Here is a 26630-nt window from a genome sequence, read left to right as displayed (position 1 = left end):
AGGAGATTAAAATGTATTAACTTGAATTTGGAGTTTAAAGATACTTTCTGGATTGGTCTCAACATGTATGCCCAATACTCGTCTTCTATGGTCTTGCCCAGGGCTTCCTCCCACCGTCTCCACGGGGCTTCCCCCTCCCACAGTATATCTGACATAATACTACTAAATATCTGCGAGACCAAGCAGCCCTCCCCCTGGCACTGGATCACCCCTGTAATAGTGGCCACACAGAAGGTTGCGTGCGGAACGAAGTGTTCAAAGCCTTGAGCGCGTGTCGTACATGAAAATAGAGAAAAACATCCACCGCTGAGTTGCCCTCTCGCTCCCTTGGCTGCTGAACAGAGAGAAATTCACCTTCAATCACCAGACCGCCAAAGGTGACAATACCTAGCTTGTCCACAGACTGCAAATAGACACGCTCACTCGTTATGGCTAACCCGGGCACATGTCGTACCAGGAGGAGAAGCGAGTAAAGAGTAGAGACACCCATTTTTCCTGCGTTTTCTTTCCAAACCGCACAGGTAATCTTGACGATATTCAGGGTATTGGGCGATATTCGGGAGATCCCAAGAATCATCGCACGCAGCAGGTCCTGGGCGGCAAGTGCTCTCTCCACCTGTACATGCAGCCTCACAAAATGTGTGGCATACCATTGCCCAAGAAAGTGTACCTGCGCTGCCCAATAGTACTGCTCAAGATCCGGTAAGGCTAATCCCTCCCCTTGCCATTGATTGTATTAGTGTGGTATACACCACCGTCGAAGGTCTTCCGGCTGAGAGCAAGTCAAGGATGAGCCCACGCAAACGCCGTAAAAAAATACCTGGCAGCAACAAGGGAACGTTGAGAAAAAAAGTACAAAAATGTAGGGAGCACAATCATTTTGACAATGGGAATACGCCAGAGTAGAATGAGCGGGAGCGTCCGACATCTCACCACTGCCTCGTGGAGCCTCCCAATTGTTCTCCCATAGTTTTCACGAAACAGGTCATCCCGACTACGAGACAGCAGCACTCCCAGGTAGCAGACCCTGGAAGACTCCCATTCAAAGCCAAATTCATCTTCGAACTTCCCAGTTCCCTCTGTAAGGGGGAACACCACAGATTTGCTGTGATTGATCCTCAAACCAGAGAATTCACCAAACCTCAGCACCTCCCACATCACAGGGCTCAAGTTATCTGCCAGGTTGTCGATAAAGAGGGCCACGTCAACCGCATACAGAGAGATGATCAACCTGTGCGGGCCACCATTCAACCCCCTTTGAATATGGCACTCTTGCAGGATCGCTGCCAGAGGCTCCATCGCAAGGGCAAACAAGAGTGGGAAATGAGAGTGGGGAAAGTGGGCAGCCCTGCCGAGCCCCCCTTCCCATTGCAAAGCTATCGGATCATGCACACCCCAATGCACTTTTTGCCAGGGGTTTGACATATAGGAGAGAGACCAGTTTAATAAAATAAGAGCCGAGGCCCAACTTTCGGAGTAACGCAAATAGGAAGGACCACTCGCCGGAGTCAAAGGCCTGTTCGGCATCTAGGAAAACAGTGACCGCTTGTCATGTTGGCTCAAGCACCTCAAGAACCCCCAAAGAAGCGGCGAAGGCCAAACGTGGTGTTTCTCCTGCGGATAAACCCAGCCCCAAGCTGAGCGTCAATGGGACCAGCCGATTTGTGAGCACTTTGGAAAATATTTTGTTGTTGACATTATTAAGGAGAATGGTCGGTACGAGACGCAATCCTCGGCCGATTTCCCCAATGTGTGCAAAAGTACAATGTTTGTCTCATGCAGTGTGGGGGGAAGCATCCCAGCAGCAAGCAGTTCCTCACATACGCACAGGAGAACTGGAGCCAGAATGGGGGCATATGATTTATAAAATTCCCGGTTCGATTTTGATCCTGTGAGCTCCTTAATCACAGCTAGAATCTCTTCCAATGAGACCTCTTGATTGAGAGGCTCAGTGAGTTGTGACTCCACCCAGTACAGCTCCACCTCCTCCAAATAATGCCGCAGGGCATCCAAATCCAGTGTGCATCTGGATCCGTACAACTTCCTGTAGCATGCATGGAATTCTGCAGCAATACCCTCTCCTGTATGCCGAGGCCCAACCTGGGGGTCCCTAATGCATTCCACTTGAGGGGGTCACTTATCAGCCACTAATAACTGAGCCAACAAGGCCCCTGGTTTCTGCCCCTTCCCGTACTGGCATATGTGATGACCATGACCACGACCCAGAAACCAGATTTACTGATCAGCATTGGCCCTAAACCTGTCGAACTTTGTCAGAGTCCGGGGTTCTGCCACAGATACATATTCTGCCTCCAACTTTTTAAGCAGAGATTCCCCCTCCGTGAGGTCCCTTCTGATGCCCCGGAAAATCCCATTTCTTTTGGCCATACACTCCCCCTGACGTAAAACTTAAGGCACTCCCAAAGTTAAAACGGCTGAGGAGACAGAGCTCTCATTGTGCAGAAAGAATCTCCTCCCGTAGTTCCTGGCCAAACACTGGGTCCTGCAATGCATCAGATTTAAATTGCCAAGAGTGCCCTCCCCCGCCCCCTATACCCTTCCCAGCCCGCACTCCAGAATGGTCTGAGAGAGTTTGAGGGAGTATCCAGCTATCGCCCCATATGAGCTCCCCCCCGTGGGATATCATTAGGTAGTGAAAGGTGTAATCCTGATCATCCCTGTACTGACGTCGCCATCCATCCACAAGGTTATACGTCCTGCATATTTCCTGCACCTGCAAGCTCGCACTGATCACGGGGCCCGACCTACCCTAAATCTATCCCTGAGAGGGTCCATCACTGTATTCAGGTCCCCGCCCCACACAATGGTTGTACCTTGACACCCGGCCAGTTGCACCATGACCCAGTTGAATACATTAGCATTGTTCATACTGGGGCTGTACGAGTTCACCAGAGCCACCAGTACTCCCTCAAGGACGCCACATACTGGCAGGGCCCTCCCTTCATGGTCCCTCACTCTCGAGACCAGCCGAACCCTAACCCCCTTACCTATCAGAATAGCAACGCCCTTTGCATAGGAGGAATAAGAAGAGAAATACATATGACATCCCCAATGGGTATCCCATTTGTGTTCGGAAGAGGAAGTAAGATGGGTTTCTTGGATGATGGCTACCTCCCCTGGTGCCTTCTGTGGTACTGTGCAACCTTCCTGATCTTAGAGGGGCTGTTCCCCCCCCATAATGTACCATGTTCCTACCCTAAATACCATCTGCCCAGGAGATGTTGGATTGTTGGAGACAGCTTTCTCCCTTCCATGTGCCCATCACCTGTTGACCGGGTCGAACTGCGATTGAAGGACATGGTAGTGAGAAACCAGGTTAAGAATCAGACTCCTAACAAACAGAACAAAACCAGCCCCCCATGGCCTCCTACCCCCAATCAATCACTGTGACCCCTCCTCCCCTTGAACTGGCTCCAACCCACTCTACCCCTACCCCCACGGGTAACCCACAACCCGCCCGAATGCTCTCTATAACCCTGCTGTCTCCTAGTACAATATCCAACTCATTTCTCCCTCCACTGTGGGCAACCACCATCCCGCCTGCTGGATCACCCCTCCCCCACAACCATAATCCAGAACCAATGCTGTGCTCGGGGTGCTAGAGCCCAGCCAAGCCCATGAGGCCCCACCACCCATGGGTGGTACACACATTTCCAAGGCAGCCTGGCCTAAAGATCAAAGAAGCCAGCGGCACCCCAACCGTTATTCAACCACCCTATTTTTCCATTCCACTGCAGCTGCCATGAGCCCCCACCTCAGGGATCCATCTGCACCCCCCGACTCCAGTCCCCAGCACCATCAGGGGGCCTCAGATTATTGCAGGGAGGGCACCCACCAATCTTAAAAAGAGCTTTCCACCTCCGGAGATGGGGGAAATTGTGTCTTCCCATCATGCTGAATGCAGAGCTTTGCGGGGAACAACATGGAATATGGGATGCTGCAATCTCTAGGGCGTCTTTTAACCCCTGAAAAGGATCGTCTGAAAGCCTGCACTGCCGCCGAGAAATCTGGACAGATCTGGATTTTATCGCTGTCGTATTGAAGATCCCCTTTCAGTCTGGCCAAACAAAGGATTGTGTCCCGGTCCCTATAGTTCAGGAAGCGAGCAATGATGGGGCGGGGAGCAATGATGGTGGGCCCTCTCTACCACAAACAGGGGGGTAAGCTTGGATCCTCCAAAGATCTCCTTACACAGAGTTTCAACAAACTCCACCATCTTGATTTGCCCCTGCCATTCTCTGATGCCCATCAAGCGGATATTATTCCTGCGGGCCCTTCCTTCCAGGTCCTCATTCTTGGCGGTCACCGATATATTCTGTACCTCGAGAGTGAACACACTAGCGACAAGTGAAGCCAATCCATCCTCCAGCCGGCACACTCTCTGTTCCACCTCATCTAGGCGATCACCGCACTTATCCAGCCGGCGCTGTAACAGTTCGACCTTGGAGGAAAGTGTCTCCAATTTGAAATCTAGCCCTCCAATGCACGCCTTGAGATCCAACAACAGTATTTCCCTCATGTCCAATTCTGGCATCTGGGCAGCTCCATCCGGCATCTCCACCTGTTGTTGTGACTTGGGTGTCCTGAAGGAGGTCCCCCCTCAAAAGTAAGCTTCTGCTGTGTTTTATCAGATTTCTCCATCTTGGGGGAAGCCCACTGCAGACCCCCGATAGCTAATGAGGTACATCCAGTCAGGGAACCCGGCTTCAGAGGGTCGATTGTCTCCCACAGGGCCCCATGTTGCTCAGGATCAATGAAGTCAATCTGGGCAAGAGCCACTGCTGAGGCCCTGCCCTGAGCTCCCACTGCTCAATATAGACGTGGGACATGATCGGAGGAAACATGATACTTTGGAAAACTCTGCAGGTGATATGGTGTAGTTGTGGGGAATAGGGAGTCCTAGTGGTGGAATTGATCCCCCCGTGGGAAAGGAGGTAATGCAGCATAGCACACCTCCTCCTGTTTCAGTGCCTTCTAGTTCCCTTTAGGAGAAATTTGTGTCTGATGGTGCCTGGTCCTAGCAAGAAGTCCAAGAGGATAAGTGGACCCGCAGATTTGTTATTTGTGTTGGTCTTTTAAGTGACCCAGATCAAGCAGAGGCATGCTGGGACCCATGAAGTAAGATTTTTGTTTTGCGTGATCCCAGAGCTCGCGGTATAGGAGTTGTAGCAGAACTGCTCCAATAAACAGAGTGTTTGGAAAATCCACTATCAAGGAACAGTGGTCGCACAGGCAGCTGGTTCCTCACACTGGTTGAATCGTGGCGTCCAGTCCCAGCTCCTCAAAATCCCTGGCTGTGTACTTCAGGGCCAGACAGTGCCCACGCTGTAGTAGACCACTCCGTCTGCTGGTGGTGTGTCATCTGATCAGGAGCCTCCTGCACAATCTCAGTGGTCATCCATACCTCCCCGCTCTCCCTGGTGTCCAAGGGGGTGGCAGGGGAGAGGAGGGGGTCCCGCCGGCCAGACTGCTGCCTCGCCTGGTGTGTTCCTTGCTGTCCCGTTCTGTGGTCCGGATAATCCAGCTGCTCCAGCTGGGGTTTCTGGCACCAGGAGCAAGCTCTGAACTGCCTATGCCACCGGGCTCTGAACTGCCTCCGCCACCATGCTCCACAGTACTGCGCTACTGCGCCTCCCTGTTGCTGTCAGTCAGATAATCCTGCTCCTTGTGAAGGCGCCGGCAAGACAGCTCGCATGCCCTCCACAGGAATGAGCAGACCGCTCATCCAGCCGGGGGGCGGGGGTACTACCCCATCACCCCTCCAGCGGGGTAGGCCCATCATGGGGCCTGCACCTGCGACAGCCCGCTAACTATGCCGTCCGGCTGCTTTGTGGTCACATCAACGTATCAGCTGTGGCAGGTTCCTCAGCTACAGGGAACAGCACAATTTGGAGGGACGCACACCGCTATCCACCCTCGCCAGCTGGATCGGAGGCACAGAGGCTAGAAAAGCAGCCTATCATCCATTCATATTCAGTTTAGAGAAAGAAGATGTTAAACAAATGACAGGACGATGCATGTTGGTAAAGGAGGGCTTTAACATGCTGTCTACTGTCCAGTTAATTGAAATACAAGGTCGAGCTCCACAAGAAGAACAGGATGTACGGAGGAAGTGGGGGGTGTTCTTTATCCCCCACTGAGGCAATTTGGAGGCAGGATAGGACTGGAAAGGCATAGCCAGTTATGCCTCTAGCATTGTTGAGAGTAGCGCTGGAGCAGCTTCACTACCCAGCACACAAGACTCAAAAGAGTCTGGCTGCAACAATTGCAGATAAATGGTTCTCACCCAACCTCCTAGAACATGTGGCACAGTTCATTGTGAATTGCATTGTGTGTCAGAGGTTTACTGCGGGACACACTTTGCGAACAGTAAGAGGAGTAATCCCAAGACCAAATGGCCCATTTCAACATGTACATATAGATTAGTAGACAGATATGTAATGGCTATAGATATATGCTGGTCATAGTATGTCCTTTTCCTAGATGGATGGAGGCAGGTCCAAGCGTACACCCTGAAGCCTTGTGTTCTGCCAAGTTTCTGGTATCTGGTATGTGAGGTGTTCCCCAGGTGGGGGGTGTGCAAAGTTTTGCAGTCTGACAATAGACCACACTTTGTAAATGAACTTTTTAAGCAGATACTACGTTTGTCAGGTATAAAGCACACATTTTCGTCTGCTTACCATCCACAGGCGAGCAGCATCTGTGAGAAAATAAACCAACTTCTTAAGGAAATAATAGCCAAGATTAAAATAACTTTGAAAATAAAGTGGTTGCATTGTCTGCCCCTTGCTTTGTTTGCATTAAGAAATCAACCTGGTTCAGATCACCATTTGACTCCTCATGAGTTGGTGACTGGATGTTGTATGAGAACCCCATTGACTCCTCAAACTAGGATAAGAACTGATGTTGATAGTGTAAGGAGGGCATTAGGTCACGAGCTGCATGAATATTTAACAACACTGATTGCAAGAATTTCTTTCATGTCTCAACAGATCAAAAACCAGAGGGAGGGATCAAAAAGAAGCAATAGCAACAATCAATCCCAGGTAACAGAAGATTTGCTCAAACCCCAAAAACTGTATCCCGAAGGACAGGTGTTCGTGCAAGAATTCATGTGCACCTGGAGCACTCTTCGTCTTGAGGGCCCTTACGAGGTAGAGGAAGCAAGCCCTACTTCCGTGAAATTGAAGGGATAAAAAGCGTGGCTACATCTACACGACATCAAACCATATAAAGGTGAAACATCGGCCCCTCCCAAAAGCACCCCAAGAGAAGCAAGACAAGTAGTTCCATGTATGCTGACCTGCCAAATGGCTAGGAATGAGAACAAGGAGAATGAAGTGCACACAAGCACTATAGACTACGGTTTAACATATTGTTGAAATCAACTAAAGGTGATTGAGTTCCAGATTTGACAAAGAGAAAATAGACTTGCAGCTACCTTGGAACACTCCCTTTGGACAGAATTTAAAGGACAATGAGGAAAGAGTCCGGACCTTGAAAAAAAGAGTATGAACTACCATTTATGATACCTGTAGTAACACTAGTATTTCCATTTGTATCTTTTCTTTTTTCCTACGGATTGCAGACTTATCCATCTCTAGCTGAAAGAGGAATAAACATTATTACCTTTTTGGAAGACCCAAAAAACAACTGCATTGTATGTAGAGTGACAATTGCAGAAATACTCCAGTTTTTGATATAGAAGTGATTAAAAAGTAGCTAACAAATGTGCACATTAAAGTGAATATAACATTGTCATCCAGATGGTCAATAGGTTTTCATGGAATATTAATGTTGATTCTTATGGGTCTTGTGATTTGTATTTTACTCCTTATTATTATGGCAATTCAAAATGTGGCAAAAGGTAGTACTGATATTGAAGGTATTAATGAAACATCTATTATTGTCCCCACTAACGGCACAGACAGCCTGTTTTACAATGTAACTAGGAGGCGATTTAAAAGGGATGTGGAAGACAACCAGGAAGACATAATTCCATACCTTGATAATTCGGCTCAGTTAAAAAATAATTTATGGTACTAACACATGCAAAAGATGGGAAGGAGAACCTCAGACGAAAGTTGTTATGTGTGTTCCCTTCTAATTTACGCTTTGGGAACATCTAAAATATTCATAGTTACTTAGGTTTTAGTGAAAAAGGCACACCGCCAAACGCGTGTTTCACTTTGCCTGGCCAGAGGAGAATTTCAAAGCAGGACAGCATCCATAGTATGGGCAAATAAAGCAACCTTGTCAAGACAAGACTATTATGTACAAGATACAAAGTCAAGAGAAAAGCAAGAAATGAAACATAGAATAATGAAATATGAACAGCCTGGAATAAATGGAGCAGGAATTACGACAAGAAAATAATATGCTGAAATGTGAAGACAAGACTGGGGAGGACAGACGACAATGCTGGGAAAGAGGCTAACTATGAATAAAAGGAACAGTACTTACTCCTGAAGGATGGGCTGAAGGATTGAGTGTGTGCAAAGCAGCACTAACCAGACAATGGGAAGCAGTCGTGATAAATGCAGAAAACAAAATGTAAAGGTCAGTGGCCTAAGACTGCAAGATTGCTACCGTGGGTCGATGAGGGGGGACCCCTGCAAATACTACGTCTGAAAGATGTGTCCTTATGGTTCAGACACAATGGCACAGTGAAAGTAGGATAAAATCTCAAATGCGGTCGAATTTTTGATGTTCCAGGCATGAAGGAAGGAACAGCAGTATTAATGGATCACTATTGGGCTGGCGGATCTAGAGCATATATGAAGTTACCACCAAAGTGGGGAGGAGTGTGCTCATTGGTACTAATAAGTATACCAGCCTTGGTAGTACCACAAAGGGACTGGCAGACAATACATTTCCCGAAGATGGATGCACACTTGAGAAAGAAAAGATTGTTCAGTCTCTATCGTTAAAAGAGAGAGAATTATTTTTCAGCAAAATCAGACGATGCTAAATATGACATTCCAGATTAACTTAAACTGTTTAGCCAAACAGCAGTAATACTTAGATCTATATTCATGCCAGGATTCCAGGCTGCAACAAATGCCAAGTGGTTCTATATTACCATATGGGAGCTGCTGCAAACAATACATTCGGCAATAAAAGGATTTAATACGATTCAAGAAGAAATGAGGGCGTTCAGGCTTACGGCGCCCCAGGACAGGTATGTTCTGGACTTAATTACAACAATGGAAGGAGGCGTTTGCGTAAAGATCAGCCCTTCTTGCTGTACATTTAAACCTGCCCATGACGACGGGAATGGAACTCTGACAGAAGCAATAACTATTTTGACAACGTTGCACACAAAGATGGTGAAAGACATAGACAAAATTGAAGATGATGATTGGTTCTCATGGATTCAAACTTGGCTAGCAAATGCTTTCAAAATACTGGGAGCAATACTAGTGTTCGTGTTGCTAGGATTCTGTCTCATGAGAATCACTGTGGGACAAGTCAAGAAGACAGCCAAGATAGCTATTGGGATGAGGATAATGATTGACATTGATGCTGGAACGGGCAAGCAGATGGCAAATGATTCCTGTACCTGTGACAATATAAAAGAAAAACACTCTTGAACCTCCAGGAACCAGGTTTTATTATCCTAAGGATCAGAAAAGATATGTGGGATGTTGGATATTCTGCTCACCATCTGGAGAGTGCTGCCACACACCTTGGAGTGTGGATGAACACATAAAGAACACAGGACACCTGAGGGTGGTGACAAAGATTTGGATCCCTAAAAAAAGCAGAATGATGAAACAATGCTGGTAAATGATGAAGAGGAGATAAGGGCAATGGAAGAAGAGAATTTGGTTGAAAAATGGGTCAGAGGTGGGAATGTAGAGGAGCAGGTAGGCGCTATCCTACCAGTCCCTGCCCCCTCACCACCATCATATTGGAACAGTCAGAGAAAAGCTATAGGTGGGACCCCCTGGATCATTCCTATACCGCATCGGGTGTATGAGAAGTGTTATGCACTGAGTCAGCCATACAGAATGTACCCCTGGACTGAAAGTGTGGAAGGATGTTGTATGGAAGAATGTTACATAGCAGGATGTTGCCTGCCAAGATGTCAGAATGCATCCGTGAAGATAGTGGATGGACGGTAAATGGAATCTGACAAGGACAAAGTGATGACATGAAGAAGATATATGAACCTATGCTTAAACAATATGAAAATACTAAGTCATGAAGTAACTGAAGCACTCTTCACCCTTTTCCCATCCCACCTTAGCATTTCACTTTTTGTGCAGACTGTCCCCGCACATCGCACCTATTGTTCTGCACTTGCACGATTCGAATGTCTCAAGGCCTAGTAGGACCATTATTGTATCTCTCGCCCTTGTCCTCCCCGTCGCCCTTTTTTGTCTTGTTGGTCCTTGAAACACCATTTGCTGCATAGGCACCTTACAAATATTTTATGAAAAAATATGGAGAGCCACAGGGCCCTCCATATGCATTGTTTGGGATACAAGGGTAGGCGCATTCTAAAGAGTCTGAAAAGAAGATTGGTATTATTGTTCAGTGCTACCATTTTAGCACCAGAGAACATGCTAAAGAGGGGTCAATAGAAAACATCATAACTGCTCTTAGAGAGCTTCCAAACAAATGTAATGTTGGCTCATCCTTTGATGAGCTCATCAGGGATCAATTTATGTTAAGGGTAAAAGAAGCCAAAATAAGGGAGGAGATCTGGGCGAGGGGTGACCCTACTTTAGATGAGGTTCTGAAGATAGCCAAAAAGTTAGAGCACATGATGGCCTGTGTAAAATAATTGGATGACAAGGCTAGCATACATGCTATCTCTGTACACAAGGTCAAGAAACTTGTAAGAAAGAAATGCTCTGGTTCACAAATCAAGTTATATAAAACAAAAAACAAAAATGCTGATAATAGTGACTCCAGAAAATCTTACAGCATACTCAATAAAACTAGGCCATGCTTTAGGTGTGGCAGTATGTCCCATCTGGCAAATGATCCTGAATGTCCAGTCCACCAGGTTACAAGCAGTAAGTGTGGGAAAAAGGGACACTTTGCCAGATGTTGCCAGAATCTATCCTGCAACGGTGTAAAAGAGATTTCGGATGCCAATTACTGTGAATGCATTGATGCTAGTGTGTCCTGGTCTGTCTGTGAGGTTGACCCAACCAAACGTCTAAACAGAAACACACATTAATTCATTCTAATAGACAGTGTTGGAGTTAGAATACTAATTGATTCTGGGTCAGACTATACCATAATAAATAAAGAAACGTGGCAAAGTAAATTTTCTAATGCCAGCTTGACACCCTCACTCATTAAGGCAAGTGCGTATGATGGCTCCAAGATCACAATGCTGGGTTGTTTTGTGGCTTAACTTGAATGCAAAAACAAATTAATCAAAGCTAAAACATATGTGTCTGACAAAGGTGAGTGTCTCTTAGCTTGGCATCAACAGAGTGATATGGGACTGACCATAAACCCGAAAATACTGGGTAGTGTAGCCACTGTTAGTTCAGGACAAGATGACTGTCTATCTGATGTTTTCCGCAAGAACTAGGATGTCTCAAAGCAAGGTGTCACAGAAGCAGATTGAGAAAAGATGACAGTCCTCTTGTGGCCAAATTAGGATGCATACCTCTGGTTCTGAGAGAAGAGAACACCAAAGAAATAAAAAATAATAATTCATGAAGGCATTATAGAACCGGTTGAAACGGTTGAATGGTGCTCTCCGGTGGTGGTGTAAGAAAGCCCAATGGCAGTGCCCGCTTATGCATTGATTTAAGATCTCTTAAAAATGTCATTGTGGATCGCTTCCCACTCCCAAACTTTGATGAGATAATCATCAGTCTCACTGCTGCGGCCAATATTTCTTCAACTTTAGACCTGGCATCGGCATATCACCAAAACAAATTACATTCTGAATCTAGAGATCTCACCACATTCATAACTCATGAAGGCACCTTTAGATTCAAAAGGATGCCATTTGGACTGATTTCTGCTGCTTCCTTCTTCCAGAGGGCAATTAAAGATGTCTTGGGGGACTTAGATGGGGTCGTCTACTATCAAGATGACATCTTAGAGATGGCTTCATCATTGGAAGACCATGATAGCAAACGCAAGGTGCTGTTGAATAAACTCTGTTTGGCAGGATTTAGCTGCCCCAGGTAACTACTTAGGACACAGATTATCTGCTGAGGGTGTGGCATCTAGGGAGGGACTGGTTAAAGCCATCATGCAAATTGGACCTCCAAAGGGCAAACACACGGTCATGTCTTTTGAGTTGCTCAATATTATGCCAGATTCATACGTATGTTTTCTGATAAGTGCCTATACATTTAAGCTCTATGTAAGAAAGGGGTTGACTCTGAGTTGCCACGAGAGTGCGATAAGGAATTTACAAGTATTAAGCAAGACATTTCAAATGCTCCCATTCTGGGTGCATTTGATGCAACCAAAGAAACATATGTGATGACTGATGCAAGCGGCACTCGCTTAGGAGCGGTACCCATGCAAATAGCCAAAGCTATAGGATATGTGATTGCCTTTGCTTCAAGGACACTGAAGGAAACCAAGGTAAGAGACTCAGAAATTGATAAAGAAGAATTATCTGTTATTTGGGCGATAAAAGGAGAGCCTTCTTGTGGGGGAGGGGATTTGCTGTACTTACAGATCATAAACCCATGGCATCTGTTTTTTACATCCAAGGACTTAGATGGGGTTTCCTGATGTATAACGAATTGGGTGACTGTAGTACGGGACCATGATTTTGAAATTAGACATGTCTCTGACAAAGACAATGTAATTGCAGACTTTTTGTCAAGGAACACAGTGAACAGTAATGATGATGACGCTGAAGACATCATTCATTATATCTTTTGGGTTTGTGAAGATTCTGTGTTACAAGACGAACAGGGCAAAGCCTTAGATATGATCAGTCATTAAAGGAAATCAAAGATTTCATCTTGTCTGGTTGGTCAGGGCGGTTACCTGAAAAAGGTTACATTGCCTTTCATGGAGTGAAATATGGGTTATCTGCTGAGGAAGATGGTGTTGTTCGCTCCGACCATATTGTGCCCCCGGTGGGAATAAGAAGGAAACTGTTGGAACTTGCTCACGCTGGGCATCTTGGTATGTCCAAAACCAAGGGTAGATTAAGAGCAGACTACTGGCGGCCGGGGTTAGATGGTGGGGTGGAGGAGATGATTCAAGAATGCCCCTCTTGCTCATCTTCTGACAAGTTTTAAAAAACCTGGGTTCAACCCCTCAAACATTTGGAATTCTCCAGTCTTCCCTGGGAATATGCTGCATTAGACATTTTAGGAGCAATAATGTCGCGGGGGTGGTACTAAAAAGTATGTAATAGTCCCTGTAGATTTGGGTGGAAATTGAATGTGTGTCAGAAGCGGATTCTGGGGCGGTGGCTATTTTCTGGACCATATTTTCCAAAGGGAGGGTATTCCGTGTAGGATATTAACAGATAATGGTGTGCAATTCACATCAAGGATTCTGAAAACATTCTTTAAGGAACACCATAAGGCATCCGTCTTTCATCTCTGCATCAATGGGATAGTTGAACGATTCAACCGCACACCTCATGCAAACTGTTCGCATGTCTATCAGTTCTGGCAGAGTGTGGGGAGAGGACATCTATAAATTAGTAGAGGGGTACAGGCTTGCACCTCGTTCAACCACTGGTCTCATTCCATTTGAAACCTTAAGAAGGAGGTAAGCTGCAAATATGAGTGGCCCCCCATGGCTAGGAAGAATGCAGTCCGTGGAGTGGGATGAGAAAGAATTAAAGGAAAGAGATGAAAATAAAAATAATGAAATGAAGAGATCACATGACAATAAATGCCATGCAAGACTCACCAGAGTAAACACTGGTGATCGGGTTTGGGTGCCGAGACCAACGGGTGTTCTAAAAGGTGAGAGCAAGTATTATGGGCCCATGAGGGTCGACAAGGTGTTAGACAATGAGGTTGTGTTAGAAGACGATGCATATGGGGCGAATGTAAGATTCCACGTCAAAGAATCAGGTAACACGATGATGCTTACAACGTTGTTTATATGTGCAAAGGGAGGGAGGTGTGTTATATGTACTTAGATGTTTTCATAAACCTTTAGCTATGAAATTATTTGACCTCATTACGAGTCCAGCAGTAGCCGTGCCGGTAAAACCGGCCGGCTGTTGCCGGACTCGTGCATTTTTCCGGCACCTGGCTCCACGGAAACACTGACGCCGGTGTTCCTGGAAATCAGGCGCCAAGAACATGTTAATCCCCACTCCCATAGGACTCAATGGGGATGACGGAAGCACCGGCGCCGTTGCTAATGGTGCCGGTGCTTCCCGGAAAGTCTGCGGGTGGCTGCCGTCCCGCCCACCGGGTCAGGCCTGGCAGGACGGCAGCCACCCACAGACTCGGAGTGTGCCGGTCCTGTAACAACGGTGCCGGTAGGCTTACTGGCAGCGTTGTTACCGGACCGGCACTCGTAATTAGGCCCACTGTGATATATATTAGTTACAATGGCAATTATATTATGACATTCTTTTGCACACCATGACTAACTATAGACATAAACATGTTACAGTTCAACAGTCTGTGCAAACATGTGCCAGGCGCTATCTTTTCTATGTCCGCTTGCTTAGAGGTGACCGGGCTCTCAGCCCCTGGCATCATAACATGCTGTCCGCTCCCCCAGCCAACTCACAATCTGATAACATTCCATGCTCATGTGTATGTAATGAGGCACTGTGCGTGTTCACGAGAGGAGCGGCACAACCTACCGAGCAGGAGGGCCTCCTTTGACAATGAAGACTTTTGCAGAAAGTACTTACCTGTCTACTGGCGTATTACTTCAACTTTATTTTTGTTACAACAACATAGTCCGGTCCGAAATTCTCAAAACCGCTTCACTTGCATTTTACTAAGTACATAAATAATAGGATCAGGGAAAAGTACTAAACACTAATGTACATTTAAGAAAAGCTGTAATCAGTAGATTCGTTTTCCCGGGTGACGTGTGCTGCAAAGTGAAAGGGTTCTTCCTAAGTCACTCATGACCCTGACACATGCATGTGCTTTAAAAGAAAATCTCGGTTACTTTTTAAATCTTTTATTTGTAAGCAACATATAAACATTTTTGCAGCATATTCTTGATAACAATTTTGGCAATCTTAAGAAGTGACATTGCTTCCCCATAAATATGTCAGACATACCAAGCATTAGTTATTCTTCACATCTGTGAGGTCGTCCTTCCCCCATCTTTTTGCAGATTGTACAAGAGAGTTAACCTTTTTTTTCTTGCCTTACGCCCTTACCACTCTGGCCCACCTTTTGGCTTCCTGGCCAGTTAGACTCTTGGAACTGTGAGAGTGATTCGATCTTTTTGTTTAGTTTTGGTGATTGGGTGGCACTTTAGCACCACTAATAAGCTGAAACTATTGCACTGGAGTATAGATAAGAGGGCAATGGGATGTGTTATGCACACGCAGCCTCTTATTTGTTTGGGGCTTCCGCTCCCTCATTGACCGTCCATGGCCACTCCCACCCACTACTGGCACAAAGACACACCTTCCAGGGTTCTCTTTGAGTTAACTTAATCACTCAGTGGGCCTGATTCACGTAAGTGTTTTTAATGGTGCAATCCCATAGGAAAACGCTCTGTGAATCAGGCCCAGTAAGGTTTGTGCCATATATGGCAGTTTTATTTCTACGCACTCTCCTAAGAGGTAATGACCTAAATTTAGCTCTGTGTGTAATAAAAATGTCGTAATCAAGTTTGCGTTCAGTTACTTGATTTATTATCAATATGTGTGTCCTTGCATCTGTTCCTTGCACTGTAGTCCTTTTTAAAAACAAGCATTGGTGATGGCAACAGTTTTGGCTTGTGTATTGGTAATAGATAGGCATTTGCCATGCACTGACACCTTATGCACAGGTACTCACACTATTTTCCAGCTATTGCCATGTCAGTATAGTTATGGCATTGCCTGGCAAATGCCTGTCTCATGCCTACATCACCCTGTACTAATCCATTGCACTCACCAGAGATGTTGCTGCTTTCAGGGAGCTTGGTCAATACAAAGTCTTGCAGTTAAGGTTCAAGGAGTGCCCAGAATGTTTACAGAAAATGTGGCAATGTTTGTCGTGCTTCAACATCTGGAGGGTAGACTGCACCTTGATGACTGGCTCACACATGTTCACCCTTGCGGCACAGATCTCAGGAAAGCTGTGCAAGTTACTTTAAGATAGTTTTTTTTTAAAACCTCACAAAACAAACAACCCCACCTGCTTCCAGCCCAATCATTGGTCTTTACAGCGTTCACTTTTGCCACAGACATCCGGGCAGTTTCTCTTTGACCTGGAATAATGCAGAAGTTCAGACTGCGGCGTGCACACCTTTAGCCGCAAGCGAACCATGTTCTCTTGGACGGAGATTTAAAGACCATGGATTCAGGATCCATAATCTCAGTCCCTACAGAGGTCAAGGAAAGGTTACAGTGTTGGCTTCTGTCGAAGAACCTGGAAATGTGGGTACCGCTGGACTGTCCGGCTCCCCAGCTTGCAAGATCAAGCTGCCCATGGACAATGGCTTCCAAAAGGTCACAAAGGTCTTGGAAGGGACTTGAACTTCAGGCGATTATCAAGGCCTCGTGCTTTTTCCCAGCGCCTCCACATACTCCTCTGCCTTTGTCTATACGGACATTTTCTAGCAGAGGCAAAGGTCAGCCATCAAGTAGGGCGAACATAGGACATTCAATAAAATATATACAAGGTACATAAAACAGTATACAAATACATGTGCCAAAATGACTTCTTTTGGACGAGTTTCTCAGCAATTACAATCTCTATGGTCCCTTGTGGGGGATAACATGAGGTAAGATAGTGCAATTGTATGTATTTTATTTAATGTCCTATGTTCCTTCCCTATATATATGCAACATATGCTCTGATGCATTAAAATTGAATCACATGCAGTAGTCGTTGCCACTATTTGTTCGTCTGTTGACTGTCAGGTTTAGAGTTTCCTCTCTGTGTGTGGGTTCCCATGACCTTGCTCAATTGTATTATATAAATGTTCGCCCATCAGGGTAGAGCAGGGACATAACCAGGCGCCCTTTCCTATAGAATTAGCCATCAAGTAGGGAGAAAGGTTGCGTCATTTTCAGAAGTATCGGATCTGATACTCTGCTCAGGTGCGGCAAATTTGCAAGATCTGGGCCAACAGATTCAGCAGGATATTGGCATCACCCCTTGTATTCTGCCTTGGATAGAGCAATGCCCTGGCCTCTGTGTTCTGCTCCAGGACCTCACATCATCACGCATATGGCATACAGGCACTGCCCCTGCCGTGGTCAAGCACCAGGCACTCTGGATTTCCTCTTTTTCCACTGATAGGAGTTTTCCAAAATCAGGAAGTAAAAGGCAGAAGTCATTCTGGTGGTACTCCTTTGGCCCCCAAGGTTCTAGCCCCGGTGGTGGCACTTTCAGTTTAAAGTTGTACCCATGCTCGTCCCCATTTTTATAGAACACCCCCTTTACTTGTTTTCAACATTCATTTGAAACACCCCTTTTCCCGAAATCAAGGAGTCTGTAAACAATGACAACACCCTGATGCTTGAACATTTCCTACCTGCACAAGACCACCAGACATCTCTGTGTATTGCTTTCACATCACAGAATTGTTTCACACAGGCATCTTCTGAATAAAATGTGCAAGTGTGCATGCCTTACACTATTTCAGGCTTATGTGATGCAGGCATTTACTGTGCAGAATAGACAGAATGAGGGGCTTTGGAGTGCTAATGGCCCTTTGCCAGTCAGCTGTGACTTGTCAGGGAAGGGTGCAATTAGCACTCTCCATTTCACACTTATGACTGCCCCAGCCCAAAAATAAGAGATAAGACATCAAAGAAACAACTTGGGGCATGGCCTGGGGCCTGTGAAGTCCAGCTATGGCGTTTACCATCACAGAGCTTGGAAGTCCTAGTTAGTGCCAACCTGCAGTATGCCAAAAAACCTTTTGTAAGGTTTTCAAGTAGGCAGACCTCTGTGTTTACCAGATAGCAAAGTGCCACCCCCGGGATCCTAGCCGTCTTTGACTCAGCGTCTGGTGTTAGAAATGTCCCCCCCCACAGGCCCCCCGTCACCCGGATCAGCTTTCCCATGTTGCCAGCTCAGAATGTCACGCCTACTGTTGAGAGACGGTTCTTATTAAGGTGAAGCCCATCGGTGGAGGCAATTCTGCGTTCTGTGAGAGCCACAACTAATAGAGCACCCACACACCTTGGGTGTCCCTCCAGTGACGTTTGTCTGACGCATGACAGCCATACCATTGTGATGCCACTAAGATGTTGGATTCCTGGTCTATGGTGCAGCGGGCCTTTAGAAAACCGTCGGGCTGCCTGACAGTGCTGCAAGAGTTACTTGCTGAAAGACGTCCTCATGTATTAATCCTGACTACAATGTTAATTGTTATTCCCTGGGCTTACCCCAGAGCTTTAAGTGGCCCCTGTCTGCACCATTACGAGGTTGGTGGTAAGGGGTTAACGGCGCCCGTAAAGGTGCCAGTGCCATTAACCCCTTACCGCCGCATTACGAGGTTCTTTAGCGGGGCCCCCTTAAGGGCGGCTGGTTTTACCAGGCGCCCTTAGTGGGAGCCTCTAAAGAACCAGCATGCTAACAACGGGGCCGTTATTAACGGGCCCGTTGTTAGCATGGTCCCCATTCCCATTGAGCCCTATGGGGGCTCGAATGGGAATGGGGATGGGTTCCCTGAATGGGGAAATACCGGGTCCTCCAAGGTTGGAATGGCCCGGTAATTCCCCATTCACGGAACCGGACCCGGTATGCGGTAATGGGGTAGCCATTGCGCTAGTAACGCCATGGCTACCTCCAACCTCGTAATGACCCCCAGATGGCACACAATGTTCCTGCGTGTGCAACTCACACTATTTGAGAATTGCAGGGAACTGCAAGCCATTTAGAAGCCGGGAAAGGAATGCATTTAGGGAAAGGAGAAATGAGTCTCTGCTCAAGCAGTACAGTCCCAACCTTGCACCTTACAGCCAAGGCTGTTCAAATGAGTATATGCGGTTTGCAGACACTTTAGTATTAAGCTGTGTGTTATAACAAGGGAAATGAACACCAAACCCAGTGTACAGTATGTGCTCAGAAGGATTGCATGCTGGAATCACTATAAGAGACATATTTGTCAAATGTGAACATTTATGGTCATTCTCATGTCCCCAAAACGCTCTTTGATTTTATGCAAAGCAGCCAGGAACCGACATTCGTTCTATTTATCTACTCCCCTCTGTACATTATTTACACAATGAGTGTAAGTTATTTACTGATCGAATTGTGTATATATTGCGTCAGGGAAACTTTTTGTTACAGACATCAATTTATGTACAAACTAAATAGATTTATTTACAATATCCAGACTGGATGCCAAGAATACCACCCGAGAACATGCAGAGTTACCCAAAATACATGTTTGCAGATCTTAATATGTATTGTTTGCAGGGGAAGTCAGCCCTTCCTCAGGCAATATGCATCCCTTAGGCCATGCCCCCTTGTTAGAGCCCCACTTGATCTTGCAAAACTCCTTTAAATCACTGCATACACCTCTGGTGTTGAATGCCTATCAGTGAGCCTCCCCCGCCCCCACACTTTTCCCCACATAAAGGCTCTCCAGGATGCTGGCCTTGGTTGGCTTTCTTTTGAAACCCTGATTTTCACCCCCACTTATTCTAGAATCTCTCTGGATGCATCATTTTACTCTCGAACAGACACGATTCTTCCTACGTTATTCTCATCAGCCATTCCAGAGGAGGAAACTGCCTTACACGCTTGAATATATTATGGGCATTGGGCGGTTTAAGGGGTGTTTTTTTCCTGAACCAAACCCTCTCGGAAATCAGACAATCTCTTACTCTCTTATATAAAGAGGAGAAGAGGTTTAAATCCTTCATTGGCAATGTTAAGTCATTGGATGCAGGAGTTGTTCTCGAAAGCCTATGAGTTTTCCCTTCTACCTTTGGTCCAGGGCAGTTCTACACGGGGAGGGGGGGTGGGAGGCAGCCTCCCGTAGAGAGTACTTTGTGGTTCCACCGATGGATGTTTAGGGCAGAAACATGCTTTACATCTTCTACCTTTGTCTCAGTATAGGGTACAGGTTGGGCTGACCATTGACTCTGTGACGCTCTCGATGGTGATGATTTCAGTGTAGCATTACAAATCTGGAACTGCTTGGGAAAAATAAGCATGGATGACACATCATTTCTGCTGCTTGCCTGGTTAATTCTGAGAGATTATGGCTTTCAATGCTCAATTGAGTACACGCTCCTAGATGTGAGAAAGGTGACGAGGAGATGGATTACGCCAGGTAAGCCATGGCACCTTGAATGCCTTCCCTCGTCACCTTACTCACAACTTTCCTGCACTGCCCGGAAGTTCTGCGAGAGTGATAAGCATCTAGGTACCCTAAGGAAAACCACCCAATGACCCAACCCTTGAAGGGGATTGGACCACAGTGGTTAGACGTTCTTACTGCCCAGAAGATCTGCGAAAGCGATAAGCATCTAGTTACCCTCAGGAAAACCACCCAATGACCCAACCCTTGAAGGGGATTGGACCACAGTGGTTAGAAGCTCTTACTGCCCGGAAGATCTGCAAAAGCGATAAGCATCTAGTTACCCCTTAGGAAAACCACCCAATGACCCAACCCTTGAAGGGGATTGGACCGCAGTGGTTAGAAGCTCTAACTGCATGGACGATCTGCGAAAGTGATAAACATCTAGTGACCCTCAGGAAAACCACCCAATGTCCCAACCCTCGAAGGAGATTGGTCCGCAGTGGTTAGAGGCTCTTACTGCTCGGACGATCTGCGAAAGCGATAAGCATCTAGTCACCCTCAGGAAAACCACCCAATGACCCAACCCTTGAAGGGGATTGGACCACAGTGGTTAGAAGTTCTTACTGCCCGGAAGATCTGCGAAAGCGATAAGCATCTAGTTACCCTCAGGAAAACCACCCAATGACCCAACCCTTGAAGGGGATTGGACCACAGTGGTTAGAAGCTCTTACTGCCCGGAAGTTCTGCGAAAGCGATAATCATCTAGTTATCCTCAGGAAAATCACCCAATGCCCCAACCCTTGAAGGAGATTAGCCTGCAGTGGTTAGAGGCTCTTACTGCCGGAAGATCTGCGAAAGCGATAAGCATCTAGTTACCATCAGGAAAACCACCCAATGACCCAACCCTTGAAGGGGATTGGACCACAGTGGTTAGAAGTTCTTACTGCCCGGAAGATCTGCGAAAGCGATAAGCATCTAGTTACCCTCAGGAAAACCACCCAATGACCCAACCCTTGAAGGGGATTGGACCACAGTGGTTAGAAGTTCTTACTGCCCGGAAGATCTGCGAAAGCGATAAGCATCTAGTTACCCTCAGGAAAACCACCCAATGACCCAACCCTTGAAGGGGATTGGACCACAGTGGTTAGAAGCTCTTACTGCCCGGAAGTTCTGCGAAAGCGATAATCATCTAGTTACCCTCAGGAAAATCACCCAATGCCCCAACCCTTGAAGGAGATTAGCCTGCAGTGGTTAGAGGCTCTTACTGCCGGAAGATCTGCGAAAGCGATAAGCATCTAGTTACCCTCAGGAAAACCACCCAATGACCCAACCCTTGAAGGGGATTGGACCACAGTGGTTAGAAGTTCTTACTGCCCGGAAGATCTGCGAAAGCGATAAGCATCTAGTTACCCTCAGGAAAACCACCCAATGACCCAACCCTTGAAGGGGATTGGACCACAGTGGTTAGAAGCTCTTACTGCCCGGAAGATCTGCAAAAGCGATAAGCATCTAGTTACCCTCAGGAAAACCACACAATGACCCAACCCTTGAAGGGGATTGGACTGCAGTGGTTAGAAGCTCTAACTGCATGGACGATCTGCGAAAGTGATAAACATCTTGTTACCCTCAGGAAAACCACCCAATGTCTCAACCCTTGAAGGGGATTGGACCACAGTGGTTAGAAGCTCTTACTGCCCAGAAGTTCTGCGAGAGTGATAAGCATCTTATTACCCTCAGGAAAACTGCCCAATGACCCAACCCTTGAAGGAGATTGGACTGCAGTGGTTAGAGGCTCTTACTGCTCGGATGATCTGCGAAAGCGATAAGCATCTAGTTACCCTCAGGAAAACCACCCAATGACCCAACCCTTGAAGGGGATTGGACCACAGTGGTTAGAAGTTCTTACTGCCCGGAAGATCTGCGAAAGCGATAAGCATCTAGTTACCCTCAGGAAAACCACCCAATGACCCAACCCTTGAAGGGGATTGGACCACAGTGGTTAGAAGCTCTTACTGCCCGGAAGATCTGCAAAAGCGATAAGCATCTAGTTACCCTCAGGAAAACCACACAATGACCCAACCCTTGAAGGGGATTGGACTGCAGTGGTTAGAAGCTCTAACTGCATGGACGATCTGCGAAAGTGATAAACATCTTGTTACCCTCAGGAAAACCACCCAATGTCTCAACCCTTGAAGGGAATTGGACCACAGTGGTTAGAAGCTCTTACTGCCCAGAAGTTCTGCGAGAGTGATAAGCATCTTATTACCCTCAGGAAAACTGCCCAATGACCCAACCCTTGAAGGAGATTGGACTGCAGTGGTTAGAGGCTCTTACTGCTCGGATGATCTGCGAAAGCGATAAGCATCTAGTTACCCATTAGGAAAACCACCCAATGACTCAACCCTTGAAGGGGATTGGACCGCAGTGGTTAGAAGCTCTTACTGCACGGATGATCTGCGAAAGCGATAAGCATCTAGTCACCCTCAGGAAAACCACCCAATGACCCAACCCTTGAAGGGGATTGGAGCACAGTGGTTAGAAGCTCTTACTGCCCGGAAGTTCTGCGAGAGTGATAAGCATCTAGTTACCCTCAGAAAAACCATCCAATGTCCCAACCCTTGAAGGAAATTTGACCGCCATAGTTAGAGGCTCTTGGTAAATGTTAAATCTTTTGCACAAAGTCTGTCACGAGGTGGGAGGAGACCTCATAGATGCGTGGAAATTCACCTTAATGTGATTTACCCAACTTCACCTTTGCAATAACCTCCAGAGGGTAAAGCTCACCAAAGCTGGGGCTGGCAATGTGGCCCGCCCACATGCCCCCTTCTGAAGGATATTCCTTTTTTTGTCTCCCATCTCAGAATGGTCCAGTGGGACACCTAATGCCACGGATGTGTAGGTTCAGCTCCGTCCTCTTGCCCAGGCAGCCATTTTACTCGCCCATTCCAATGTATTCCCCTCTTCAAGCCGCCCTAACAAGCTTCTATAAGAAGTGCCTGGCGCCAGGTTGAACCACTAGGGCGCCCAAGGCTGCCCGGCTGGAAATGGTGGGTGGTGTATGGATCAGAGCAATGGTGAAGGCTACAAAAGTCCTGACACGCCACATACAATTTCCTGAACAAACATATCACTATAAATGATATATGCGTCAAGGTTGGACCCTTACATTCTTTTTGTCAGTTACACCTGAACCCCCGCACCCCCTTATTAAAAGGTATATTTACATTTGTTTGTCTCCAGTTTAACCTTTAGCTTCAAATCCAGGGAATATGTGTGTGATGTTTAGCAATGCGCATGCGCCAAGTGAGCCACTATCTGCCAGAAGCCACCAGGCCATGTGAGGGCTCTTCTTCTGGGCACAGACACATTTACACAGTATTTGAAATAGTTGATTTAATGTGCTTAGTTTTCATGAGAGTTGTCAGATGGACGCCCCATGTTATCAGAAGCATATTTGCCAGTCCAGGCTTTCCAGACAATAGCACTTTGCACGCTGGGATTTGTAGTTTCAATTTTTCCATTCTAAATATAGACAAAGAAGTTACTAGATGCCAACCGCTATTGGATGAAAGACCAGAACTGGATAAAGGAGCAACCGGTGACATGGGGCTTTCCCTCAGCCCCTTCATCCGTATTTACCCTAGTGATGGGATCAGCTGTTCAGTTTAATAGCATTCAGACTTTGTAAATGCTGTTCCTCTTGTAGAAAAGAGCGCTTGTTGGCTGCGTTTTGCAGGGGCAAGGCAGGCGGCTTCGTGCTTTCAAGCCTGCTCCCCAAACACGCTGAAGTGCATTTCCGGTGCTTTCAGTACAGTGCTTTGCTATCAAGTTGCCAGTATCCCCCTGAGGGAAAACCTTCGCACAACGAAGCAATAAGGTTACAAAATGAACAAGTCAGTATTCTTCAGCAATATAGATTTGCTGCTCGCCTGTGTCAGGAGCAATTACAAGCCGCGAAATGTGATGGCCGGTTAGCAGTATGCCTTCCTTCTCCCATCGCCCCCGCCCCACTGCCCCGGAAGTGAATGCACAGAAACAATTACGCCTCTCTCCTACGGTCTCCTTGTACGCTGCTCAACCACAGCACCGTCCGTGCATTCGGACCTGCAGCGCATCTAACCACTGCAAGATTTCCTGAGCAACAGAAAAAGAAATCATGACAAGATTTTAGAAACTAGAAATAAGAAAATTCACAGAGAACGCAGAGCTCTCCCTCTTTGGCACTGCTCTGCAGGCGTGCCTCTGTGAACCCCACTGCCCACCCAGTTCTTGGCCTTGCTGTGGCCTGAGGTGCAGATGCTGACCAACGCAGCTACCAGCTCCTTTCACACAGACTACAGCTCAGACATGGCGTTAGAGGGACATTTCAAATTCCATAGCCTGTGGCTAATTTGAGGCATGGCAACATTTGCTTGACGTCCGCGCCCAACCCTCGTACTCATTTTGTGTCCATCCGCTAATTGGTAATGCGCCAACAGTAAGAAGGACTCGGACCAGGATTTTGGACTCAGGCACAGCTCTGGTTGCTGAACCCGACATCAATTTTCTGAAAGACTCAACATGGAATACAAAAATACATTGCAACTACAGAACTACACGCCACCTCGCTCAAAAAGAAAAAGGAAAAAAAAGACATTAGCCAGTCCAAAGACCGAAACTGAAACCCAGTAACCATGACTGACATAGAAGCCAAGAGTTGTGTGCTCTCGGGGCGCTTTCCCCACAGATTCTGGGCTGGTTTTAAGGTGGACCGGATCCAATCTTCGTACAGTAAAGAAGCCTTGATGTCCACTCGCTCATTGTGTCTCGTTGCAAAACTTGACAAATTATACAGACACCAAAGAAGGGACATGCACGGCGGGGGAAATGTTCCTGCACGGGTGCGTGGCGGTGGCATTCACCAGTCTCTGCACGTGCGGCAGCGGCGCCACCGGCACTAGGATCGGCAGCAGCTGGAGCCCTTGACTTCTTTCTTCACGTAGTCGTGGAGTTTAAATTTAGGCTCGTTGGGCAGCTTCATCGAGCGGTGCTTCAGCTCCCTAGTGCAGGAAGACAAGACCAGACAGTCACGCTGCGGCAATTGACTTCTAGACTCTCCGGTTTTTTAGCAATTTTGCAATACAACAGAATATGCGAAATGTTTTCAAATACCCTGTACCATTTTGGAAATGCCACCAAAAACTCAATGCAAGAACTAAATTGGTCGAATGAAGAATTTCACAATCAAGAGAAAACATTTGTTGCTCAAATTCAGTAAGATGAAGCTAGATACCTGTCTTCATTAAGCAACATTCTCACACAATTTACCGTTTTATGCCATTCAATATTTGCCCTATTGCAAAAGAATGAAATGACAGCACAATATCCCAGGTGAACTGAACATTAGAGGTCCTGCATGGGTGACAGCTACAGGAAGTTGGGAAAATGTATCCTTCTGTGAGCACACAGTTGATTTCTCTTTCACTGGACAGACGGTTTATGGTATCCAGTCATTTTATTGCAAACAAAACAGTGGTAACTTTCAGAGCGGACCATAACAATGAAAAACAGTGCAAACATTAATTAAATAAATAAAGGGTGGGCTAAGGGGTTAAAATGGGTCGGATGGGTTTGGGGTGGCGTTTAAAGGTAAAAAAACAGGGGCTGTTTGGGGGTATCCCCCAAATTAAAAAAACGAAAACAGATTCAGTGTTTGTCAGTGTTCTGTCTGCGATTAAATTTACCACTCTGTAATTGTGGGTGGTAAGATCACATATAACCACTGCTTACTAGCCCTAGACATGGAAGCCACTTCTTTTTAGCACCCACGTGAATAGAAAGAGGAACCAATCAGGGAGAGTTCCACGCTTCATGGGCCTTTCGGTGAGAGGGCATGGACTCATGTCCTCCTTGTTTAAATTGAGAGCTGTGTTATTCTATCCACATTTGAAAATGTACATCTAATACTTTGAAGGGAGACCATTTCCTGGATTCCTATAACCCAGCAAGAGCACGAATGTAATGCCCTTGGCAGCAGTACAAAAGAATGATTTATATCATGGAACTGCATAAGGTCCCCTGCATTCAGGTGCTGCCTTTTGCAATACATTAAAAGCTGGAAAGCATGTCACCAGATGGAAAAGCTCCCCAAAACAGCCCTGAACCATCTTAGAACTTTGGGTACATGAAGAATTCAAGATGAAAATCCACAACCCTAAATGTCACAGCCATGGCGCCAAACCCTGCCCGCTGCAGCAACTCTCGGAGGG

At 46.5% G+C, this 26630-nt stretch overlaps 1 protein-coding gene across 1 annotated transcript in view; it reads right to left on the bottom strand.

Annotated features, from left to right (window-relative positions):
• Positions 1 to 15119: 15119 nt before the first annotated feature.
• RAB26 (RAB26, member RAS oncogene family) overlaps positions 15120 to 26630 on the bottom strand; it is a 1605669-nt gene continuing 1594158 nt past the window's right edge. The window contains exon 9 of the mRNA XM_069647333.1: positions 15120 to 25421. Coding sequence (XP_069503434.1) covers positions 25319 to 25421 — 103 coding nt within the window. The 3' untranslated portion in view covers positions 15120 to 25318. The remainder of the gene's footprint in view (positions 25422 to 26630) is intronic.

This window comes from Ambystoma mexicanum, chromosome 2q, assembly GCF_040938575.1.
Source record: "Ambystoma mexicanum isolate Mex_15411 chromosome 2q, UKY_AmexF1_1, whole genome shotgun sequence".
NCBI lineage: Eukaryota > Metazoa > Chordata > Amphibia > Caudata > Ambystomatidae > Ambystoma > Ambystoma mexicanum.
Note: the sequence above shows the minus strand (reverse complement) of the source record. Positions and strands in the feature narration are given on the sequence as shown.